This window comes from Artemia franciscana, chromosome 16 (assembly GCF_032884065.1).
Source record: "Artemia franciscana chromosome 16, ASM3288406v1, whole genome shotgun sequence".
NCBI classification, from domain to species: domain Eukaryota; kingdom Metazoa; phylum Arthropoda; class Branchiopoda; order Anostraca; family Artemiidae; genus Artemia; species Artemia franciscana.
This window is the reverse complement of record NC_088878.1, coordinates 36,493,995-36,520,104: the sequence shown is the minus strand read 5'-3', so window position 1 is coordinate 36,520,104 and position 26,110 is coordinate 36,493,995. Positions and strand designations below refer to the sequence as shown.

At 35.5% G+C, this 26,110-nt stretch overlaps 2 protein-coding genes across 3 annotated transcripts in view; both read left to right on the top strand.

Moving 5' to 3' along the window:
* The first annotated feature begins 9,146 nt into the window (after positions 1 to 9,146).
* LOC136037402 (GRIP and coiled-coil domain-containing protein 2-like) overlaps positions 9,147 to 26,110 on the top strand; it is a 201,739-nt gene continuing 184,775 nt past the window's right edge. Inside the window, exons 1-2 of one of the 2 annotated variants that reach the window (XR_010619926.1) lie at positions 9,147 to 9,225; positions 22,790 to 23,224. The gene's annotated coding sequence lies outside the window, so the exon portion shown is untranslated. Of the gene's footprint in view, positions 9,226 to 22,466; positions 23,225 to 26,110 lie in introns of those variants that run through there. The other variant, XR_010619927.1, reaches the window with a different exon arrangement.
* Positions 16,973 to 18,313, top strand: LOC136036833 (uncharacterized). The gene has a single exon (XM_065719166.1). It carries the CDS (start codon positions 16,973 to 16,975, stop codon positions 18,311 to 18,313), a length of 1,341 nt encoding a protein of 446 aa, XP_065575238.1.

Sequence of the window (26,110 nt, the reverse complement as noted above, 5' to 3'; positions counted from 1 at the left end):
ACAGAGATGTAACTGTTCCCATTCCTTCAGTATTAGAAGCTCCGATAGAAACCTGTGGACTTGCTCCGTAAAGAATATCGATTCAAAATCTGGGGAACATTTATCTTATTTTGAATTGTATTTTTATCTAATTTTGCTCTTTATAAACATGAAACAGATTATTATTTGATATCGAGATATCAAGCTTCAAAATAAACAGAAATTGCTACAATTAAGTATGGGATTGCCGACCCCATATTCCCCCCTTCCCTCAAAAAACTAAAAAGTAAAAGTATCATTTGCACTTGTCCTGAAACATAATAGACTACTTGGTTTTAAATTATGCTTCACCATAAATATTTTTTTTACACTTTTTTCCTTGATATGTAAAAAGTACACCCCCCCCCGCCCCCAAATAAAATGTCTAAAATTCTTTTGTCTTTCTTAACATTGCAATTTCATGGTGAACTTATAAATTTTTTATGAAAATTTATGAAATAGTTTTTTACTGTTTAATAAAGTAGAATTGAGAGAAAGAGTCAAACTTTAGCATAAAGAAAGGGGCTTGAGAAGGGAACAGCCCCTTTCATACACGGAGTAACTTCTGTTCGTTTTAAGTTTTAATGTCGCTCCTTACTTTCAGTTTAAAAAAAAAAAATTTAATATTCATAAGGACTTATTGATATGCCCTTACTAATACAGTATATAGAAGGCTCATGGATGCTACATAGATTTTATTTTTACTCTTTTTTGATTGACGCAAATTTTTTTTCTCACGATTAGTAGGTTGGTAAATTCCACTTTGTTCTGTTGAGTAAATCTTGCATAGAATGTTTTACCTCCCTGATTAAAAATTATTTTTATAGAAATTATTTTTCATCATGAGTGACGCAGCCAATGCTAGAGAATATAATAATAGTGAATAAGTTTGACTCTTTCTCTTAACTCTACTTTTTAAAGCAGTCAAAAACTTTAGCGTAAAGAGCGGGACGTTGATGAGGAAGCAGCCCCTTTCATTTACGAAGTAATTTTCGTTCGTTTTAAGTTTTAATGTCGCTCCTTACTTTCCGTTAAAAAAACTTGTTTTTCTATTTTATTTCTGAACGTTTTTGAATCAGTTCATGTTTTGATTTTGGCTCTCCGAAGATGAATAATTAAAACAAAATTTGCACATTTATTTTTTTGTCTAATTGGCTTTCTCATAGTTTTGGTCGAATGATTTCGAGAAAAAAGGAGCGGGGGAGGAGGCCTAGTTGCCCTTCGATTTTTGGTTACTTAAAAAGGCAACTAGAACTTTTAATTTTTACGAATCTTTTTATTAGTAAAAGATATACGTAACTCACAAATTAGCTTACGTAACGAACTTCTGTATTCTCATGTTTTTATTACGTATATGAAGGGGTTCATCCCCTCGTCAGTACCTCGCTCTTTACACTAAAGCTTAAATTTTGTCCCAATTTCTTAAGAATGACCCCTGAATCACGAAAGCCGTAGTATAAATAGTTGAAATTACTAAAAATGCTTTAGCGTAAAGAGCGAGGTATTAGGAGGAGGTGAGCCCATCATATGTGAAATAATTTCTGTTCGTTTTAAGTTTTAATGCTTCTCCTTACTTTCAGTTGAAAAAACTTTTTCATATTTATTTTTTCATTGTTTTTTTTTAAACAATACTAGAGAATCCTGCGCTCCCTTCATGAAACTTTTATTCCCCCGTGACAAATTCCTCCAAGGAAAGTTCCTCCAACATATCCCCATCTTCTCAACCTCCCACCCAACCTAAAAATCCCCCAGAAAACGTCTGTACACTTCCAAATAACCATTACTATATGTAAGCACTGGTCAAAGTTTGTAACTTGTGGCCCTTCCCACGGGGACTTTGGGGGAGTAAGTCGTCCCCAAAGACATAGTTATAAGGTGAATAAAATGGCTATCTCAGAATTTTATTCCGGTGACTTTGGGAAAATAATTAGCGCGGGAGGGGGCCTAGGTGCCCTCCAATTTTTTGGTCACTTAAAAAGGGCGCTAGAACTTTTCATTTCCGTTAGAATGAGCCCTTTCGCAAGGTTCTAGGACCACTGGGTCGATACGATCATCCCTGGGGAAAAAACAAACAAATGGACAAATAAACACGCATCCGTGATCTGCCTTCTGGCAAAAAATACAAAATTCCACATTTTTGTAGATAGGAGCTTGAAACTTCTACAACAGGGTTCTCTGATACGCTGAATCTGATGGTGTGATTCTATGACTTTCTAGATTTTATGACTTTTAGGGGTTGTTCCCCCCATTTTCTAAAATAAGGCAAATTTTCTCAGGCTCGTAACTTTTGATGGGTGAGATTAAACTTGATGAAACTTATATATTCAAAATCAGAATTAAAATGCAATTCTTTTGATGTAGCTATTAGTATCACAATTCCATTTTTAAGAGTTTTGGTTACTATTGAGCCGGGTCGCTCCTTACTACAGTTCGTTACCACGAACTGTTTGAAAAGATACAATTTTGGCCAGTTTTGATGCCTTTTTTATGTATATATCTTGTGATATAAAAAATGTTAACTAGCTCTTCAAAGAAAACTAGAAGGAAATATTAACCAAATGGACTACAGAACACTGGATATAGAAACTATTATGCGTCTTGTCTGTCTTTGCAATATATGCGTATCATCTTTAATAAAGGATTTTCTCAATCCTCAAATCCATCCAAGCACATGAAAGGTCATAAAAAAACAATTAATAAGTAAAAAGAGAACCCCAGAAATAATTTTTGATCGATTATTCATGAGTTAATATACAATTTTCAACCATAATCTTGCAATTAATTTGTTTACATATTAATTTTAACTTAAAGTTTCGATAAACCTAGAGTAAGGTTTATTCTGCATGTATAGCTTGGGATCTTCATTAAATATATATTAGAAAACACGACCGCTAGTGGATTTATGGCACTAATGTCAATATACTAGGCCCTACTTGGAGGATTTCCTGTGTAGCTCCATGTTGTTTTATACGGAAAATGGGGTATTACCTTTCGCGAGTATTTTTTGCCTTCTCGTCACATTTTTGGGGGACTTTGGATTTCCCGATATGGTATAGCTTTCCTATAGCATTTGTTTGCTAGGCGTCATTTTTCATGTATCTAAGAATTTATTCTAATATTTTCTTCTTTCACAGACAAATTTTTTTACTCTAGCACATGTCGCAATAAATCAAATTTGATGGGATATAGATTTAGTATTCCTACAAAGTTGTTTTCTGATGCGTATAATCTTACAACGATACAAATCTTTCTGGATTTTCTAAGCCTCGTAGCCTTTGACGGATAATAACAAACTTAATGAAATTTATATATTTGGAATCATAGTAAAAGCCAACCCTTTTCGATGCACCATTTGCAAGAAAAATTCCGGTTTTGATGACTTTCATTAAGATTTCTGGACTTTCAGTGTGGGTACCCCCCCCCCCCCTATGTTACAAAAATTTTATATTTTTTTGTAAATGCTGCAATTAAAAAATTATTTTGACTATGAATTTTTTTCATGTGTTCGACTCGTTAAATCCTACTTGTATCCTTACCCTAGGTTTATTGAAGGTGACCCCGAAAGGTAAAAAGTCTCCCTAAAATGGGATGGAAAGTCATCCCCATGACCTCCTTCGTCCATGTAACGACCCAAAATTCTAGACCAGCCTGCTTTAAGTGTATAGGGCCCCCACCGCTAATTTAGTACTTGGCCGGTAATTGCCCCCATAGCACTTGGCTAATCTGTCTGTGAAGTTGAATTTTCATGCTCTGAGCTTATTAAACCAAGAAAATTGTAAAAAACACAAAAAATTGATAAAATGCGGAAAACAATCGATTAAAACTCTCTAAACCTGGACCCATAAGCCCTAGAAAATAATAAAAATATGAAATATACGTTAAAATATTGAAAACAGTCGCTTAAAACCTTCAAAAGCTGGCATGTCCTTTGTCAAAATGACACCTAGATGTGCATGAAAATTTAAAACAAAGTTTTCAAATTCGTGGAAATGTTAGTGTCCTAATATAAAAAAAAAAAAAAAATAGGAATACAGAAAAGGTATGTTTTTTTTAGTATATATTGTAACGCTTGCGTGTCCAAAAACAAACTTCAAAAAAAGAAGAAAACATTATCGTCTATTCTTAGAAAAAATGGAGCATAGCAATCCTAAAGGGGGGGGGACACGTATTTTCTCTGTATTTCAACCATTATTACATTTTGAACGATAGTTACGAAACCTGAAAAAAAAATGTCAGCTTTCTGAAAAAGGGGGGTACCCACTCTGAAAGTCAAGGAATCAATGAAAAAACGTAATATTAATGATTACGACATGCGCTAGAGAGGGTCTTAGATACATGAAAAAATAACACTTAGCAAGAAAATGCTATAGGAACATTATACTGTATCGGAAAAACCCCAAAAATGTGACCCTCAAATATGTATTGAGAAGTTGAAAAATGATCATACACCGCAAAAGGTAAGACCCCATTTTCCGTATAAAAAAGAAAGTGGGGTTACATAGGAAATCCCCCCAGAATGGAGCCTAGTACTATATCGACTTTTCGTGTTTATCCTCCAGATTTCTTCAGGCACCTATTTGGAGCTGGGCCGAGGATGGGTTTGGAGCTTCGCATTATAATAGTGATTTTTATATTTTTCATTTTTGCATCTTTTTCTCTCCCAATAAATGTGTGACTTATTTATGATTTAATTTTAACTCAAGGTAATTTATTAAGTTTTTTTGTGTTTTTGCTGTCGAGAATGGGGAGCACAGCTGTTCTTTAATGAATTTATCTTTTAGTTTAATGTTCACTCAACAGAAGTGTCAAGGAGAGCCAAGAAATATTTAATACTGGTTTGATATTAATTTATTAAACGTAGGCAAAGGCTTACATTTTCTAGTAATTCATTATAAAAAATTATCAGAATTTCAGAAATGTTAATTTAATTTTGAAATTGATTTTAGAATTTGTCGAATTTCTTTAGCTTTGCCCTCTCTTTCAATGCACAATAAGAGCTTCGTAGAGTATTTGGATTTAAAATAGAATTATTAGTACAGAATGGATTTAGTATAAATTGTATTTAGTTAGTATAGATATAGCATACAGAGATATAATATAGAGTATAGGGTACCGTCCGGATGTTTGATTACCTATGCAAGAAAAAATTTATTTATTTATAACCCACAAATGAACATTGAGAATAACACTAAGGATTAGCAAAAAAAAAATAGTTAAATTTTTGATTTTGTAATCAGCATATCATAATTTAACTATTTACCTTTTTGATTATTATGTATATTTTTTTAATGCAATATATGTTTGATATATAAATTAAATTAAATAAATACCATAGCATTAATTCAAAGCTATTGAAACAAAAATCTTTTTTGATTTTTAGTAGAAATTTTATCCTAAAAACCATTAATAAATATTTTTAGATTTTGGAATCAGCATATCATAATTTAACTATTTACCTTTTTGATTATTATGTATATTTTTTTAATGCAATATATGTTTTATATATAAATTAAATTAAATAAATACCATAGCATTAATTCAAAGCTATTGAAACAAAAATCTTTTTTGATTTTTAGTAGAAATTTTATCCTAAAAACCATTAATAAATATTTTTAGATTTTGGAATCAGCATATCATAATTTAACTATTTACCTTTTTGATTATTATGTATATTTTTTTAATGCAATATATGTTTTATATATAAATTAAATTAAATAAATACCATAGCATTAATTCAAAGCTATTGAAACAAAAATCTTTTTTGATTTTTAGTAGAAATTTTATCCTAAAAACCATTAATAAATATTTTTAGATTTTGGAATCAGCATATCATAATTTAACTATTTACCTTTTTGATTATTATGTATATTTTTTTAATGCAATATATGTTTGATATATAAATTAAATTAAGTAAGTACCATAGCATTAATTCAAAGCTATTGAAACAAAAATCTTTTTTGATTTTTAGTAGAAATTTTATCCTAAAAACCATTAATAAATATTTTTTGATTTTGGAATCAGCATATCATAATTTTATTTCTTATCTGTTTGATTCCGATGTATATTTTGTTAATACAATATATGTTTGATATATTAATTAAACTAAATTAATATCATAATATTAATTCGAAGTATCGAAAATAAAAAGTAAATTCAAACTTGAATCGAAAACAAATTTTTTACAAATAGTACGGAGCATGCATCACCGTTAATGAATCTAAGAATAAGAAGTTATTTGTCCTATAAGGACAGCAAGATATAATTCAAAGTGATATTTATTTTTAAAACATTTCAAAGCGTCAAAGCCACTATCAATTTGCAAAGGAATACAAATATATCAATATATCAATTATATATATATATATCAATTAACTAACTATTTAATTAAATATATATTTAATTATAAATAAATATTTATTTAATTAAATATATCAATTAACTAACTTTTACTGCTATAGAAGGCCATGAAATTGATTATTTTTTGTTCTTCCAAATTCATTTCATTTAAATGTATTCATTTTAAAAAACAAGTTTTTTCAACTGAAAGTAAGGAGCAACATTAAAAGTTAAAACAAACTGACATTACAATGTATATGAGGGGGGTGCTCTCACTTCAATACCCCACTCTTTACACTAAAGTTTATTTGAACTTTTTAAGGTCCCTTGTGTTTCAAAAGTCATTGTTAAATAATTGGAGCAAAACAACACACTTAAGAGTAAAGAATGAGATATTGAGGAAGGGGTAGCTCCCTCCCTCATACACGTAATAATTTCTGGTCGTTTTAAGTTTAATGCTGCTGCTTACTTTCAGTTGAAAAAACTTATAATAATGCCAGGAAAAACTTATAATTATTTACAAAACTATAAATAGGGCTGGGTTTTCTAGCTCCCCCTCCATGGAAAATTCCTTCTCAAACTTAAATTTCCACTCTGGAAATATCCTCTCACGTAATCCCCCGTTAAAAAAAAACCACCCGAACACTATCCGTATTCATCCCAATAGCCAATTTTATATGTAAACAATGGGCGAAGTGCATAGCTTCTATTTCTTCCTCTGGGGGCTCTGGGGGGTCAAGTCATCCTAAAAGACATAGCTATTAGATCTTTTAACTATGCTGAACAAAATGGCCATCTCAAAATTCTGAACAGAAGACTTTGGGAAAAATGGCAAGGGAGGGAGGCTGGCCGATCTCCATTATTTTTTGTCACTTAAAAAGGACACTAGGACTTTGGGTTTGCATTCAAATGAGTCAGCTCTCAGTCTTTTTGGATAAGTGGTTCAATACAATCGCCCTTCGGGGAAAAAAGTAAAAAAAAATAAACACGCATCCTTGATCTTGCTTCTGGCAAAAAATGCAAAATTCCAAATATTTGAATACAGGAGCTTCAAACCTCTATAGTAAGGTTTTCTAATATGAAGAATCTGATGGTAATATTTTCATAAGGATTCCTTTATGTTTTGGGGTTGTTTTTCTCCTTTGAAAAATATGGGTAAATTTTCTCAGCCTCATTATTTCTGATGGGTAATATTAAACTTGAATATGTTTATATATTTTGAATAAACATCAAAATTTGATATCTTCTGATGTATTCATTGTTACCAAGAATGTGTCTCTTAGAGTTTCAGTTAATATTGAGCCTCATCGCTCCTTGCCTTCAGTTCGTTGCGTTCAGTATCATTGAGTTTGCCGAGTTGTTCTCTCATGTGAATTATAACAGACGAGGGTTGCTTTTAGATTACAGAGCATTAACTTTTGCAGAAAACTATTGCAGTGATATTGGCCGAAGATGAACAAATACATAGCAGGATGAAAATCCCCAAGAAAAGATCAAGGTCAACTATGAAAAACGATTGACTTGACTATCTCATGCTAAAAATGTCAGAAGAATACCTACTGAAAAAAAAGACCTCAAACTATTTTTAAAAAGTAGAAAGTTGAAAAGCCATGTAGCCCTAAAGCTTAGCTTAAATTCTTTGTTTTACTTTTTTTATACCTGAGTTTTCTTTTAAACTATATGACAATTTTCCCAACTAATAAATATTATTTTAATCCCTAAAAAACGAAGTAACGAATGTCGGTTTTGTCAGTATTTAACCAAAATTGTCGAGAAATTTAGGAGGTCCTCCCCAAAGATAAAAGGCTAGTGACGCTCCCGATAGTGGTAATTGCCTCTTTGAATAGATCCTTTACGAAAAATTAAAGAGTTTAAATAAAAGTTCGTGTTTTACAATATCCTTGTAACATATAGAATAAGAGGCAAAGAAAATAAATTTAAACTATTATAATGCTATTATAAGAAACAAAATTAGTTTAAGCTGAAAGAAAGCATAAAGTTCATCTCATGATGTTCGAATTCAGGCTGGAAAAGCACGCATTGACTATTTATCTTAATCATACAGTTCAAAATACATATTTTTTTCCATAATACGCAAAAATTGAACCGTTCACATCGGTTCAACCCTTCAATTTGGTATTTTTTAATGGATTGTAATTAAAGTTCAAAAGGATAATTCATTTTTCTTTTTCTGTAAGATAATATCCTTAAAAATTGTTGTGCTACTGAAAATTTACAAGGTAGATAATTAAAATAACGAAAATAGTAAAGAAAACCCCAATAGTTATTGGCTATCGAATTAAAAAAAAGTTCAAGAATAAGGAATCATTTTAAGACAGTGAAATTATTTCTGAATGAATATTTCGGCTCTTTTACATTGATTAAAAATGTTTATTTTGAAATAGATAATAATCATCCCATGTATATCTTTGGAAAGTTACAAATGTCTGTGTAGGTGGTTGATCAGGCAAAAAGATAGAACAAGTCAAATTCGGCAAAAAAAAATATTTTCATTCGACCGGCTTTGCCTGAAAAAGGCATAACTAGGAATCCTAGTTCTTAGCCTAGGATATAGATTTTACAAACATTTTAATTTGATAACATGAATCAGTTTGATTGAAGTTAATAGAAACAGAGGTTTTTTATTAAAAATCCCTGGTTTCTTCAAAAAACGAATAAAGCTGAAATGAGAATTCTCAAAATTTGACTATCTCAATCAAAGTTGATCCGCTCATTAGATTTTTTTTATTTAGAATATATCTTTAACCACCGAATGAATTTGAGTTAAAAACGCTGTCATTGCTAGAAGCGCTTATATTTAAAATAAAAACACATTTCTGACTATTTGAAGTTTGTGCTGAAACTTAGAATGTACTTAGTTGTTTAGTATTATTTAAAGTAGAGTATTGGTAAAATTCTAGTTAATTGACTTCTTTCTATCTCAGAAAGGGTTTAGGTTAGGAAAATGAAACTTTCAGGGATGAATCTAGAGACTAAAGTATGTCCTGGGAAGGTATTTTGAAGAACTACCTCCACTCCTTCTCCCTCTAGAGGGCCCTGACCTTTAAAAACATGTGTTTTATAAAAGTGAAACCTTACAAAATAGATCTTCCACTTAATTGAAGTACAACAAAATTGTTTTCAGCTTCATAACTTTGCTCAATTCCATTTTCTAAGGTTTTAAAGATATGCAAATACATTTCCTAAATTTTGATAAAAAACATTGATATGGCTCAAAATTCCACTCAAATAACAGGAATTGCATTTTCAGAACTAAAGGCAGAGAAAAAGCAAGTAGTAACTGAAAAATAAGGTAAAATGCTGTTTTGTCAAAATTTCAATAGGTATAAACCTGTCATTTAGACAAATTTCAGGGCCCTCTAGAGGGAGAAGGAATAAAGGTGGGTACTTTAAAATACCTTCCTGGGACATACTTTAGCCTGTAGACCCATCCCTGAAAGTTTCATTTTCCTAACCTAAACCCTTTCCAAGGTAGCAAGAAGTCAATTAACTAGAATTTTACCTAGAGTATTGTTTAAAGTAGCCTTATATCCAAAATTTGGTGCCTTCAAGAATCTCTTTGAAAGTAAGATAGGCCTACATAAGTTAAGCATCCATGGAAAAAGTTCAGCTTTCTTTAGTATACTTTTGCCCAGCAATAGGACTCACTTGAACCAGGAATTTTGGCTCCAGCTTCTCCCTTCCACCAAGGATTTTGATGAAATAGCCTAACACCACTGGCAGGGTTGCCCTGTAGGTTATGAGGCATGGAACACTATCTAGCCAATATGAAGCATACTTTTACTACTTGCTCAGAATTTTTTTGGTGGGTAGGCCTACTGGGTTAATGGAAATAAGTGAAAGTAAATCAATCTCATTCACAAAAAAGACAAAAACAAGAAATTTTAATGGCCAATGTCAGTCAGTAGACAGATGTCCACAGTAGCTAATTGAGAGCAAATTTGATTTGTGGGTAAAATTATAGCAGTTCATATAACTGGCTTACCAATAAAGTGAACATATTGCTTGATGCCTCTTTTTATTCTCTTTTTGAATATACTAGGCCTAATTGCTTCTACCTTAAATTCAAATTTAAGCACTTTTTAACCTAACCTGTAGAAATTTCCATCTTGTCAATTGTTAAGCAGTATATTAGAAACCCAGGTTACAACAATCTGCAAAGTAAAGCATAATATAAGCACAAGCATAGCATAGCAAAACATAAGCTAAAGCACATGCACAACATAGCAAGCAGGAGGATGTTATATCTCCTTTCTTCTGGACACTTTAACATGACAACAAAACTTAACCAAAATCTTCTATTTACATGTATCCACCCTTTCTTCCCCAAAAAGGGAAAAGAAAGGAAATAAAAACAAAAAAGAAAGAAAAAAAAACAATGACAACTTATAAATTAAGCCTTTTTGGAGGTTTGATTATTCTCCCAAGACGTGTCATGGCAGGTGGCAGTACTTCGTCCTGAATTTGGCTACTAACTTTTGGGCTTTACCCTGGGGCCTGAATAAGGACAGTTGGGGGTGGGCTTTTTGATGGGGTTGAGAACGCATTTGGAGATGATGTGGAGCTCAACTGTGGTACCCCATTTGAGTTGGTATGCTGATATTGTTCTAGATCTGTGTCATCTGGGGACATTCTCAGGTATTTTTGGTTTTGATGATATGCTTTCATATCTTGAGTTTGCATGATGTACAATCTTGGCAGTTCATGTTTGTGCAACATGACAGCTGGTTCCCAAGATTTTCCTTGGATCTGTGCTTCCACAGAGTGCCCTTGTTTCAGTTCTTGAAGGTCCTTTGAGTGATGATTGTAGTACTTCTGCTGCCTTAGTTGACACTCCAGGTGACTTTCAACAAATTCACATTTGGGAACTATTTTGGGAGTGAGATGCTCAAGGGTACAGGGTATTGTTGATTGCAAGTTCCTACTCATTAATAGCTGGGCAGGAGACGCCATATACTGGGGTATATCTGTACTCAAGAAGGGCATTGCTCATTTCACTTCTGCAAAATCGGGTCTTCTTTATCATGTTTTTTGCTATCCCAACGGCTTTCTCTGCCAATCTGTTTGACTGGGCATGATAGGGACTCGACGTTCTGTGCTCAATGGACCACCTGTTGGTAAAGTCTTGAAATATAAGGGAGTTGAAATGTGGACCATTGTCTGAAGTAATGATGCAAGGGATCCCATGCCTTGCAAAATGGTCTTTTAGACTGGATATGACTTGATGGGATGAGGCAGCTCTCCCTATTCGGTCAACTTCAAAAAATCAACTGTAATAGTCAACCATAACAAGGAAGTGACTTCCTTCCAGATAGAACATGTCTATTCCAACAGGTTCCCATGGGTGGTTAGGTATACCATGAGGCTTGAGAGATTCTTTCTGGTTGTTCCTTTGGTATGCTTGGCATGCTGGGCAACGTTTGATATATTCTTTGATACTTTCAGTCATCCCTGGCCAATAAACGATTGTTCTAGCCCTTTGCTTCGTTTTTTCAATAACAAGATGGGAAGCATGCATGCTGTGCAAGATATCAGGGTGGAGGATTTTAGGGATTACTAAGCGATCTCCTTTTAGAATGATTCCATCAATCACAGTGAGTTCATGTTTGGAACTGAAGTATTGTGTGATGAGGGAAGGTGTTTGAGCTTTTGTTGATGGCCATCCTGATTCGATTGTGTCTGCAAGACATGCTAGGATAGGGTCTAAGAGTGTTTCTTTCTTCAATTGCAATAGCCTTGCTGGACTAATGGGAGTGAGGCTCATGACAGAGTGGACATATGATTCAATTTCTTTTTGTAGACTTTTATCTTGGCTTTGAAGGTATAGGTGGGACAGTGTGTCTGGGACTGGGATCTCTTTACCAGGCTGGAAAATGACTGTAAGATCATATGGCTGAATTTGGAGCAACATTCTTTGGAGACGAGGAGATGATTTTTGCATTGGTCAATTAATAAGCATTTCAAATGGTTTGTGGTCAGTGACTACAACAAAGCTATGGCCATACAGGTACTGATGGAAGTGACAAATTCCAAAAACGATGGCGTAAAGTTCCTTTTCGATCTGAGAGTATTTCTGCTCTGTTGTATTCAATGAGCAGGAGGAAAACGAAATGATGTTCTCGGTCTGAATAAGGACTGCTCCAAGGCCTGATTTGGAAGCATCAACTTGTAGCTCTAGGTTACCAACTGAGGGATTAAAAGGGGATATGTTGCTACATATTGATTTTTTTAATGGTATCGAACGCGTTGTCATGTACTTCTTCCCATACGAACTTATGCTGCTTTGATAGAGTTTGTAGTGGTTCGTTCTGGGATGATAGATTTGGGATGTAACAGGACAGGTAGTTTAGCATCCCTAATAGTGTCTGAAGTTCCTCGCGGTTGCGTGGTTGGGGCATTTCCTTCAGTGGGTTAACTTTGTTTGGATCAAGATGGATGCCATCCTTAGAGATCACATGACCAAAGTAAGGTATTGATTTGGACATGAGTATGCATTTTGCTTTATTCAATTTTACGGTCTGTTCTCTGGCTCTGGTGAGTGTGGCTTGTGTGTTCACATCATATTCAGTTTTAGATTTTCCTTAAATTATGATATCATCAACTATGACTGAGAATCTGGGTACCCCCTCAAACACTTCTTCCATTCGCCTCTGGAATTCATCTTGAGCGGAAATCAGGCCAAAGGGCATCCTCCTGAATTTAAATCTCCTGAGACCAGTACCCATGCCTTGCATCAAGTTTTGTGAAGAATTTCGCTCCTTCATGCTTTTGAATAGCCTCATCAAAGGTTGGCATAGGATGGTGTGGCCTTTTTATAGCTTTATTCAGGTCATGCAGGTCAATACAGATCCGAAGTGACTTGTCTGGTTTCTCGACAATAACAACAGAATTAACCCAGTCTGTAGGGTGAGTGACCTTTTCGATGACACCTAGGCGTTCCATACGCTCTAGTTCTTCCTTGAACCTTGGTAGGACAGCAACAGGGATGCGTTTCGTTGGTTGGACTATTGGTTGGGCTCCTTCTTTCAGAACAATCTTGCATTCAACTCTCAATTTCTCAATTCCATCAAAGAGATCTGCAAATTCAGTAAACAGGTCGTCTGATGACTCGTTGAGAGTAAAGATGCATTTTATCAGCTGCAACTTACGACTAGCAATGAATCCCAAGATTGGTGTGGGTGCTTCTTCTACTATGAAAAAGGTAAGCAGCTCACTGTTACCATTATTGTGGGAGCAAAAGAGCTGGCAAGTACCAAGTACTGGGATCTTCTGTCCAAAGAAACTGGTAAGGATTTGGCAGGTAGGGTGGATCTGTGGGCTAGGCTTGATGTTGTTCAGTAGAGATTTTGTGAGGATGTTGGCTTGAGCCCCAGTATCTACCTTGAATCTGATGCTGATTTGTTGTTCGATGTGTAGGACTGAGTAGGGTTGGTCATCTGCATTTTCTATTGACACCTCGTGAATAAAGAGTTCATCATCACTGCACCTTACATCATTTGGGTCTGCTCTGTTTGACTCGGTCGCGTTGATAGATTTCTTTCCACTTCTGCATACTTTTGCGAAATGGTTCATTTTGTTGCACTTGCTGCAAATTTTCCCTTTTGCAGGACATTTGTGCATGGGTGAATAATCCCCACCACACAAATAGCAATCTTGTCTTCTCGCCATGTTGGGTCTGGCAGGTCCTTTGGATTGTTTGTTATACTGGACAAAGTCGATTTCCTGCTTGATTTGTATTTTGTGGTTGGATGTCGCTGCTGTTGACATCGACTTTAGTTGTGCCTGGGTTTCTGTGTGGGCTCGAGCAGTAGTGATTGCTTGGGGAAGAGTTAGTGTTGATCCCATCTGCAGTAGTTTTTCACGTATCTTTGGTGACTTAACTCCACAGATAAGTCTATCTCGTACCATTTCATCACGGATTGCAGCACTGTACTCGCAATCACGAACCAAAAGTTTTAGATCTGTCACATACTGTTCCACAGTTTCAATGTCGTTCTGATCCTGTTTGGGGAAAACATAACGTGAGAAGATTGGATTTGCAGACGGACTAAAGTATTCATCGAACTTTTGCGTATACACTGCAATACGGTTTTTTTCAGCCTCGGTGAGAGACCAGGTGCTGAAGATGTCCCGTCCTTTCTCACCAAGTCATATTAGTAAAAATGCACATTGAACAGTCTCTGTCTTTCCACTCAAGGGGCCTGCAAACATGAGTGTTGCATGGCTTTTGAATCTATTCCAAGCTTCTTTGAGGTTGTCTGCTTCCCAATTAAGTTCAGGGTATGGGACAGTGGATTCCATTTTTCTGACACCATTTAGAAATTTCCGTCTTGTCAATTGTTAAGCAGTATATTAGAAACCCAGGTTACAACAATCTGCAAAGTAAAGCATAATATAAGCACAAGCGTAGTGTAGCAAAACATAAGCTAAAGCACATGCACAACATAGCAAGCAGGAGGATGTTACAAACCTAAAGATTATTATAATATTTTTAACCTAACTAATTATTAACAAAATAATTGTAAATAATTTTACAACTGAGAAAATGTAGTTTTATTTTGTTGAAAATGGCATGGAGACAACATAGTATTATTTTGTCAGAAACAATGGATAACTTGTACTTTAATTGAAAATTTGTCATTTTTAAGAGTTTAAAAAGTGTTTAAATTTGAATTTGTGGTAGAAGTGATTATTATGTTCATACAGAACATAAGAAAAGGCATTAAGTGGTGTGTTTGTTTATTGCCAAGTCAGTTATAGGCTATGTCATAATTTTTTTTTTTTATTTGTCATTTTCAAGAGCTAAAAAAGTACTTTAATCTCATTTTAATCTCAAGTGGTATTCACTTTATGTGAAAGCCAGTTATATGAACTGCTATAATTTTACTAATTTGTGATGCAAATGAATGATATATTTAGAAGGGATTTGAGGGTTGGGATTAGCCTAGCCTATATACTCTATAAGAAGAAGAGAGAAGAGAAGAAGTTTATTATTATTCAATACAATACAATTCAAAATGGAATTACAATACACTTATTTTCCCTCAAAAGGCTCCATGGCCAGGGATACAAGGGGGGGGGGTACAAAAACATACAAGCAACAACTACAATATAAGCAATATATATAAGTGGGATACAATATAAGCAACAACTATAAAAAAAAAGAACAATAGAACATAACTGAACATAGAGAACATACCTGAGGCCTGGGAGTCAAAGGACAGAGAAGACAACCATACACCATGAACAGAACTCAGGGGAGTTCTGTTCATAATCCAATAGGCTCTTAGAAATCCATGAATTTCTTAGAAAAACTACAGAAACAAGAAAATGAGTGAAGATAAAGGTTCTTCTTCTGCAAAATAGGTAAAACATGATTATTTGCATATTATGGAGCAATAATTGTTTTTTTTTAAGATGTTTACGCATGGCCATATGGACTCTTAGGGTTGTAATACTGGTTGGCTGGTTGGCTAAATTAAAGAAGAAGCCCCTTACCTAGAATTTTATCTCAAAATTATATTGAACTTCAAAGGAAAGAATTTATATTCACCATTAAAGGTATATTAATTAGCAGAAATAAGTTACACCTAGAAAAAAAAAGAAAGAAATATACCATTAAATTCTTGGTAATAGAGCAGTCCATATTTCTGACCTACAAAAAGTGAATATATCACTTGATGCCTTTTTTATGCTATTTCTGAACATAATAATCAACCTCGTGGCAAATTAAATTTTAACTTAACATTTTTAACATTATCCAAGCATACAGCATATGCATGTATTTCCTATGTAGGGGAGAGGTGGGTACAGTGGCGCAGTCTGCTACAGTGGCGCACTTGATCCCACTGCCACCTGTAATTAGATTAAATTCTAAAAAAATACACACTAGGAGGGCAGTCACATGGTCTATGATCGTCAGCCATTTTCAATTTTTTGGGGCGATTGCAGTTTTTGAGGTATGTGATTAAGTGCTTTGAAAAATAAAATCTTGGACAAATGGAAAATATTTTTTGACTTTGCTAAGGTTTGTAGGCTACAAATAGTGTCGAATTCTGGCGAATATTAGTTCATCTGGAAGCTCCAACATTTCTAAACATAGTGCAGCCATCTGTTTGTCTCTCGGTCATTATTTCAAATTTTGGTTCACAAAATGGATAAAAAAGGGCATTTCGGCTACAGTGGCACATTTTGGTGGAGGGTATAGTGGCGCGCCCTGAAATTTTTTTAATTCATAAACTTCACGCGGTAGGTAGCCTATATGATAGTTTTGACTTCTACTACTACTACTACAAACTCGTCGCAGCCTTAAGCCGCCTGAGACCGACACACTGGCGAACACTTCTCCTCCATACCACCCTGTTTAAGGCTTCTGCCCCCAAAGATTTTGGGTAATTTCTTATGATCTCGTCCCAGTCTAACCTGGGACATCCTGCCCCCCCCCCTTCAGACCACTAAGTAGAACTAATCTAGGAATTCAATCGCCCAGGTTAGGCTGGGGTTCTAGGTTAAGCTCGGTTCAGGTTAGCCTACAAGTTCTAGAAGTTCAGTAACAAAGGCTACATCCCCCAAACATTAAATATTGGTCTTTTGCAGAATGCCTAATGAAGCAGAGCGTATGAAGCTTGCCGTGCACGCGGTACTGGAATTGAAGCTTTCACAACGGGCTACTGCCAAAAAATACGAGATCCCAGAGACAACACTCTGTCGATATGGAAATAAGGCTCGCAACGCGTCGGACGATAAAAAGCTGGCTTTAAAATTTGAGCCGAATTACAAAGTCTGTCAAGTGTTAACTGATGAACTTGAACAGCAACTTCACGATTATTTGATAAAGGCATGCAAAATGCACCATGGTTTGACACGGCTCAACGTCCGCCAATTCGCTTTCGAAATTGCAAAGATGAACCAATTGAAGGTGCCATCAACATGGCATGAGAAAAAGATGACAGGGAAAGACTGGTATTACAGTTACATGAAACGCTTCCCAGACCTGTCTATCCGCAAAGCGGAGGGAACAAGCTTGGCCAGAGCCACGGCATTCAACAGAATAACTGTAAACGAGTTCTATGACAACTTGGAGAATGTTATGAATAAGTTTAAGTTTCAGCCTAGTGATATTTATAACTTAGATGAGACGGGGGCAACAACAGTGCAGAGACCACCGAATGTGATAGCACCCAAGGGGCACAAACAGGTGGGCCAAGTGACTTCTGCTGAGCGAGGCGAACTGACCACAGTCTGCTGCACCATCAATGCTCAAGGTAATTTCTTGCCACCTTACTTCGTCTTCCCAAGGAAAAGATTTGGCTCCCAGTTGATGAATGGTGCACCACCAGGCAGTGGCGGTAGCGGTTCTGCCAAAGGATGGGTGACATCTGACATTTTCCTGCTTGTCCTCGAACATGTTGTGAAACATGCCCACTGTACAAAAGAGAGACCCATATTGCTGATAGAAGACAACCACTCTTCTCATGTGTCGATCCAGGCCATTCAGTACTGCAAAGATAACGGGATAGTGGTTCTGACTTTGCCACCCCACACCAGCGGAAAGCTACAGCCACTGGACAGAACAGTCTACAAATCATTCAAAAACTACTACAACATCGCCTGCAATGACTGGATGGTCAGCAACCCCGGAGAGACGATTGACATCTCTATCATCGCTCAACTTGTTGGAAAGGCCTTCCAACTCTCCTTCACACAGAAAAACATAGTCAGTGGCTTTGCTGCTACTGGGATTTTCCCCTTCAACCGCCTACTTTTCACAGACAACGATTTTCTCGCATCAGCTATGACTGACAGACCAAACCCTAATCCCAGCGCAGCTCCAGAGGCCGAAGAAGTCGAGCAAGAATTGAATAGTCATAACGAAGCGGGTCCAAGCTCTGCCTCCCCAAGCGCTGCCTCCCCTACCGCCGTTACACCGAAGCTGTAAGGCCCTACCCAAGAGCGCCCCCCAGGAAGCTGCCAGAAGGAGCTCGGAAGAGGAAGAAAACCATTATTGCCACGGATACCCCAATGAAAGATGCTTTAGAGAAAGAATTCATGGAAAGGGAGGCAAAGAAAAAGGCCAAGACTTCTAAGATTAAACCCAAGACAAAGAAAGCCGTTGTCCAAAAGCCAGTGCCAAAAAAACAGGATGTCCAACCTAAGAAAAAGAGCAGTGCTGTTGGATACTTTGCTAAATATGACCACAATTTCAAGAGAAACAGTCATGTAAAGACCCTGTTTTCTGATTCTTCGTCTGATGATGACTTTGATGACTCTGCCACAAAAGGCAATAGTAGCTGTGATAGTGATGAAAGCCTCCACTGTGGCCTTGAAGACCAAAACGATTTTTTGTGTGACGATGAAGTCCGTGTTGGAGATTATGTTCTTGTTTGCGAGGGGGAGATCAAAAAGAACAAAATTTACTCCGTGGGCGAAGTCCTCTCTGAGTCCAGCTTTGACATTGAGCTCATGTATATTAAGAGAATGGTTCCTTTCTACAAGTTCATCAGGACCAGTGAAAATTACACTTTCAGCAAGTCAAGTGTCAAAACGAAGCTACCTGCTCCGAATATTTCTGGTGGCACAGAAAGACAGGCGGAGCAACTGGTCTTCCCCATTGACCTGACTGCTTACAATATTAACTAGTGTGCCTTCTTCTTTTATTTTCAGTTCATTATTTTGTACTTCCTTACTCATTAAACGAAGTATTCATCTTAGCAGTTTGATTGCGCCACTGTTCCAGATGGGTGCGCCACCGTTCCAGATGGGGGGCGCCATAGTTCCCGCCTAGTCGGCAACAATGGCGCAAAAAGTGGCTGTCAGAAAACATGACTCCATCAAAAACTGGTTCAAAGAAGAAGTGTGAAATAAATCACCAGTGTAGAATAATAAACTGCCTGCACAACAGTTTAAAAATCGTCCAAAAATGTTAATATTTGCCAAAGTTACGATGCTTTGACCTGAAAGTGCGCCACTGTACCCACCTCTCCCCTATTTATTGATTCTTGATGTTGCCACCATTGACCCAATTTACTAGTAAACCAGCTTTAATAAGAGTGATACTAAGAGAATTGTATAAGCTGTACTAAAAATGTGCAATAAAAGCAATTATTAGGCTATATTTGGAAAGAGCATAAAAAAACCATTGGGCAGTATGTTCACTTTATTTGTTGGTCACAAATTTGAACTACTCTGTATTTACTGAATTCTCTATTTAATGCTCTTTTCTAAATATAAATAATTGCTGCCAGTATGATTTTATCCCAGGCCTGACCTCCCTACTAGACCAGATATAGATTATTTTATATATATGAAATGGCTATATAGGGCAAAATGCAAAGAGATTTCTTTTTTCCTTTCTTTGAGTATGACCAAATTGGCCATCCAGAGAAGGAGGATATAAGGGACTTTGCCTTCATTAGAGATAATTTATATACACCTTTTTGGACTGCCATTAATTTACTCTATCCATTAATTCATTAAAAATGCCAAATATGACAGGCATAATCAATGATTAGGCTTACCAAAAGAAGAAAATTCTTGACAACATGATTTAGGTCATTTAAATTTTTTAAGGAGTTTGTGGAAAGAACATATAGTTTTAGCAGGTTTTGAAATATCATTAATATGGTATTTAAATTACTTGAAGTGATAAAAACCATATAGTACTACACCAACCTACATTTCAGGAGGGATAGATCAAGTGCATGAAAGGAGAGTCTTAAGGAGATCAGTTGTTCAAATTGTTGACTTTGTAGGATATCAGTAAAATTTTGTAACCTGTTGTGGTTAATTAAATCAAAATATTATAAATTTGTATTTATTTTTTATCAACAGTTTATCATAATGCCAAAATGACAGAAAATCTACAAACCCTTGTATGTTGCTTGGGGTTATATGTTGCCCCATAAAGAGGTGGGCTTGGCTGCAACTTTAACTGCTGTGCTAAAGGGCACATTAAGGATGTTAGGTCTGGGGGTTTTCAAAAAACACAAAAAAATGTGTTTATATGTATTTTATTATGTTTTTACTAGTAAAACAAAAGGGTTTCAGTGTTTAGAAAGAGTTTAAAAAGATGTATTAATTTGTATGCACATCTTCTAGCTGGGAAATTGCTTCAGACATTGTGCTTGCACATTGTGACATTATGCAAGACAGAAGACATATAGAAATTATATATACCATTTAGTCTGTATTCTGTATTCTGTGTTCTTTAAAAATATAGTAATCATTGCTGTCACAATTGCATCTCAGGTTTCCAAAGCAGCATTGATACTGTTTCTTGGGAACAGAAGGAGGTATTTAGTTTCAACTTTCAGGAAAACTAAGGGGAGTTAAATCAAATCAAAAGGTACAATACATATCCAGATTTTCAAAAGCATATATTTGCAATATTCCAAGAAAAAAGCAGGAGGGGGGAGTATTAGGACATTCAGAGCATTTTTTTGGGGATGAAGACCTTGACTCTATACAACAATGCTTCTCATGTTAGACAAAGTCTTCCTCTGTATTTCACCTCTGTCTTTCACCCCAAATAAGATCACAAGGGACTTTTAAGTAAGAATAAAACAAAGCCTTGCTTTACCCAACACAGTCAAGGACATAAAAAAGGTACTTCAGAAGTTCTGACTGGTCAACTTCAAACTTCAGCTTGAAAAAGAAAACTAAAGATCAGCAAAGTACTTGATGAGATAGTTGCTGACCAGAGAAGAACCTACACAAATTAGAAACTCTTATATAACACCAAAAAGTGAAGACAAAATGTCCTTAACAATGAAAGTGACAGTTATTTGAATGCTTGTTCTTCTGATGAGGAGGATGTGGAAAAAGATATCTTAAACTACATCAATGTTGGTGACTTTGTAAAGGTTGTATATAAGGGAGTGTTTTACCGTAGAGTATTGTGGGAAATACATAGAACAGTGGCAAAATAAATGTCATGTGTCTGGCTAGACTTCAAAAATGGCTATGGCCAGACCAAGAGGACTCTATCTTCTATCCCAGAGAAGTTATACTAACAAAATCGTCACCACCTTCTCCTGTCCCTGGTACTACTTTCAGGGCATCTTCATATTTCCTGTTCAAATGATGTATCATACAGTTTCTGATTATAAATAAAGTGTTTGTATCATAATCCACTATATACTCTTCCTTGTCGCTATATATACCATCCCCTGGTATTTCATAGGACAGCTGGTATATGTAGAGAATCCCCCTTTTTTCTTTAGTTGAAAAGTTAAAAATCTAAAAAAAATCACAGTCTATTTTCCTGATAATGGGCTTTCATTTGATGAATAAACCAGTTCTTTTTGTCAACCATCTGATATGATTTTTTTATTTAAAAAAATCCCAGCATATACCATGCTCCCCTATATTTCACTAATCATTGGCTGAAAATGATCTGTGCTTTGTTTCCTTTTTTTCTTCGTTTTTTTCATACCTAATGCTTAGCCAGTGGTCTCAAAACCTGTTTAAATGATTGCACCAAAACTAAAAAATTCATGATTTACACTAACCCTTTTGTGGCCTTCTCATATTTGTGGCCTTCTCACATTTTGTGGCCTTCTCATGTGACTTTTTTCAGAAATGGAGGAGCTTGAAGAAGTAATATCTGATGTGAAAGAAATACAAAATGAAAAACAAAAATTAGCTGAAATTAACTAAAAAATTCATGATTTACACTAACCCTTTTGTGGCCTTCTCATATTTGTGGCCTTCTCACATTTTGTGGCCTTCTCATGTGACTTTTTTTCAGAAATGGAGGAGCTTGAAGAAGTAATATCTGATGTGAAAGAAATACAAAATGAAAAACAAAAATTAGCTGAAATTAACTAAAAAATTCATGATTTACACTAACCCTTTTGTGGCCTTCTCATATTTGTGGCCTTCTCACATTTCGTGGCCTTCTCATGTGGCTTTTTGTCAGAAATGGAGGAGCTTGAAGAAGTAATATCTGATGTGAAAGAAATACAAAATGAAAAACAAAAATTAGCTGAAATTAACTAAAAAATTCATGATTTACACTAACCCTTTTGTGGCCTTCTCATATTTGTGGCCTTCTCACATTTTGTGGCCTTCTCATGTGACTTTTTTTCAGAAATGGAGGAGCTTGAAGAAGTAATATCTGATGTGAAAGAAATACAAAATGAAAAACAAAAATTAGCTGAAATTAACTAAGAAATTCATGATTTACACTAGCCCTTTTGTGGCCTTCTCATATTTGTGGCCTTCTCATGTGACTTTTTTCAGAAATGGAGGAGCTTGAAGAAGTAATATCTGATGTGAAAGAAATACGAAAATGAAAAACAAAAATTAGCTGAAATTAACTAAAAAATTCATGATTTACACTAACCCTTTTGTGGCCTTCTCATATTTGTGGCCTTCTCACATTTTGTGTCCTTCTCATGTGACTTTTTTTCAGAAATGGAGGAGCTTGAAGAAGTAATATCTGATGTGAAAGAAATACAAAATGAAAAACAAAAATTAGCTGAAGACCTTGCTAATTTTCAAGCTAATATCTCCCAAGAAATGGAAAAAGTGGTATCCTTATTATCAACAGTTACAAGTGAATCAGCTGATGTGCAATCTAAAACTATGGAAAGAAATGACCTTTTAAAAGAATTAGCTGATGTTAATGCAGTTTTAAGACAAAGAGGTGAAACTTTGTCAAAATTAAATATGAAAGTCAGTGACCTTGAAGCTGAAAATAACAAATTGAGAAGTGTTGTTGATGGATCTAAAGTAGATCAACTGAATGAAAATGAAGATAAATTTCGTCTGCAGCTTGAAGAGTTGAAGGAAGAGAACACAATGCTTAAGAGTAGGCTGAAGGATTTGGATGAAGGATCAGCACAAGGTTTGAGATAAAAATATGATAAATGATGTGGTGTATTTTAATCTTCTCTCTAATTTTGCTGTCAAAAACCATTTCTGCTTTTTTAGTTTTCTTTTCATTATTATTGTAATCCTCCTTTCTTGGGCTGTAATGAGGGACAGGTTGAGATGGTTAGGACAAGTTCTATAGATAAAAGGGTACCAAAGATCATCCCTTTTGGCGAACCATTTAAAGCTAAACAAAAAACAGGTTGTCTCAAATTTGGATGGGAGGAGGTTGTAAGGAAGGACTTAGGGGAAATCAGAACTTCTCAGGAGATTTTATGTCAATTGGAAACTGTTTTCTGGTATGGATACTGTTTTTCCTGAAGTTTGCAAATTTTATTGTAATTTTCTAAAAAAAATAGCTAGCCTACTAAGTGAATTTCAACAAAACCATTCTGCAAAATAAGACTTCTAGAGCACCTTTCAGACTTAATAGAATATGTGTTTGAGACCAAAGTTCTAAATCTGGATTTCCAGGATATTGTGGACCTGGGCCAAATCCAATTCTTGGGGTGGAGGGGTCCATAGTTTCTTGTCACAGTATAACTAGCAGAATTGGTAATTGAATCTCAATAAAACGTGATAAAAATTAATAGTGAGTGTTCTAACTGTGTTTTTGGGGTTCTATACCCACACCTTCTGTCTAATGGAAGGGAGTTGGGAATTCTTGTCTTCATATCAGGTTAGCAGGCTAATCAAATTTTGTAGAAAGTAAGGGTAAGTGTTTTGGGTAGATATTAGACTAATATGACCTCTTGAGGGTCAAATATGAAGATTCTAAAAGGCACTGTTGAAGCTAAGCCAATCTAGACAAAAAGTTACAGTTAGTGTTCTGGTTATGCCTTTTTGGAGCCTAGAACTGGTTTAGTGCCTGTTGAAGAAGAGGATGGCAAACCCTAATTCTTGCCTACTAGACATCTTCCCGTAGGGGTGGTCAGATTTCAACAAACCGAAGTCCAATCTTAGTACTAGTATCAGTACTATCAGTATCAGAATTATATCTCCAGTCCAACCTGTGTGTGTGGGGGGGGGAGAGTTGAAAGGCACTCTATACACCATGTCATCAGTAGCCTACACATATCAGAAATAAGCTTTGAATCTTAACCGAACTAAATGGAAAGTTAGAGATGATGTTCTATATGCAATATGTTAGGGCCTGTACCTGATTCTGCCTCTTCGGGGGAGGAGGAGGAGGAAGGGCTTAAATTCTTGTAATCAGAGGATCTGCAATACTGTATTTTCTATTTCAACAGAAGCTGATGGAAACTTACTTTTAATTTCCGCAGTTGAGTCCTGATATGATCCGATATTTTTAGGAGGAGGAGGTCCCTAAATTTGTGTCACCAGGACATTTACTACAGACTTTGTCCACCAGAAAATGTTTTTTTTTTTACTTTTATTGATTGGCAAAAATGCAACTTCTGCAGGGGGGGGGGGAGTTGATAAGCTCAAGTAATCACCATATCTACCAAAGGAAGAACTTGGATTTCAGCTTAGCCATGACAAAATTATTATTTTGTTTCCTAGTTTATCTTTTTTGTAGTCTGTAGCCAGTAATAAGCATAATTACTTGGTAGTAATTCAACCAGGCCATTTTCTTCTTCATTAGAAAGCACTTGGACTTCGTCGTTCAGGGTTCTGGCTTCATAGTGGGTTGGTTTTCGTCCATGATGTTGCATTTATGTTCTTTTAAGGGGGAAAGAAAACTAACTGGGCTTTTTCGTAAGAGCCAAAAAAGGGAAGCACAGGGTCCTACTACCTTTCTCCTGCAATCTAAGAATAAATTCCTGGCAGGTAGCCTACTTCTATGGCTGTTGTGACAGGACCCTCCCCTTATTTTGCCAGTTCACCCTTCTTCTTACCATTTTCAGGACATCTTTTATAAAAATAAAGCTCGGGTGTTTTTTCCACTAGTGTCCTTCCCTCCTGAGAATCACTGCTTGGCTCTTAATCCTCAGAAACGCTAAGTTATCTCTGTGGTCTTTAAATATAATTTTCAATGGCCTATAGTGAAGTAATTTGCAATTTTTACGTCTTATTGCATCCCTAAGGGTGATAAATACTGAGTTTTGGCTGATTTCAGAAAACCTCTGGATTGCTTGGTTTGTCAACCTCCTCGTTAAATCATATTACCTGGGGGCTGTAGACATGTGTGAAAGCTAGTTCTACTCCCTCCTTGGCCACGGCTATTATCAATTTTCGCAACCAATGGACATCTCTGTCAGTAAATTCAAAATGGAACACTGACCAACATCTATATTTAAGAATGTGGAGACTGGCGCTAATTTACGAAAATTTAAGTGAGGGGAGTTAGTTTTTCAATATATACGGGGTGGAGAATTTCACTTTGTTTTATAGAACTATCAAAAATGGAAATGGGGGAAATTCAAGGGATAGCCCTCCCAATTTCTGTTCGTTTTAAGTTTTAATGTTGCTTCTTAGCTTCAGTTGAAAAACTTGCCTTTTTCAATTTAAATTTTTGCTGTTTTTCAAATAATGTCAAGAAACCCCCTCCATTTCTATGTAAAATTAACCCTGGAAAATTCCTCATGGAAACTTTTTCCCCACGGATCAATATAAAAGGATTTGATCTTGATTGAAATTACCATTGTCATTGAGTAATCTACTTTCACTGTTGTCTTGACTGGTTTCAGTTCTTAAACTTCCAAATTTATTCATTTATCATAGCAATAAATTTTTTAACCAATTTTATTATTTCGTAATGGTATGTCTAAGTTCTTTCTATTTTTTAAAGGTTTTTTATTTGTTTTCAGATCAATAAGTAAAAATCTGTGACCCTTTGTAGCATGATTGAAATAATTAAGAAATGTATCCTTTTTTTTTAGTCATATGCATGATTTTG

Excerpts from the sequence above, each read along its gene's own strand:
- LOC136036833 (XM_065719166.1), top strand. The coding sequence starts at position 16,973 with ATGCCTAATGAAGCAGAGCGTATGAAGCTTGCCGTGCACGCGGTACTG.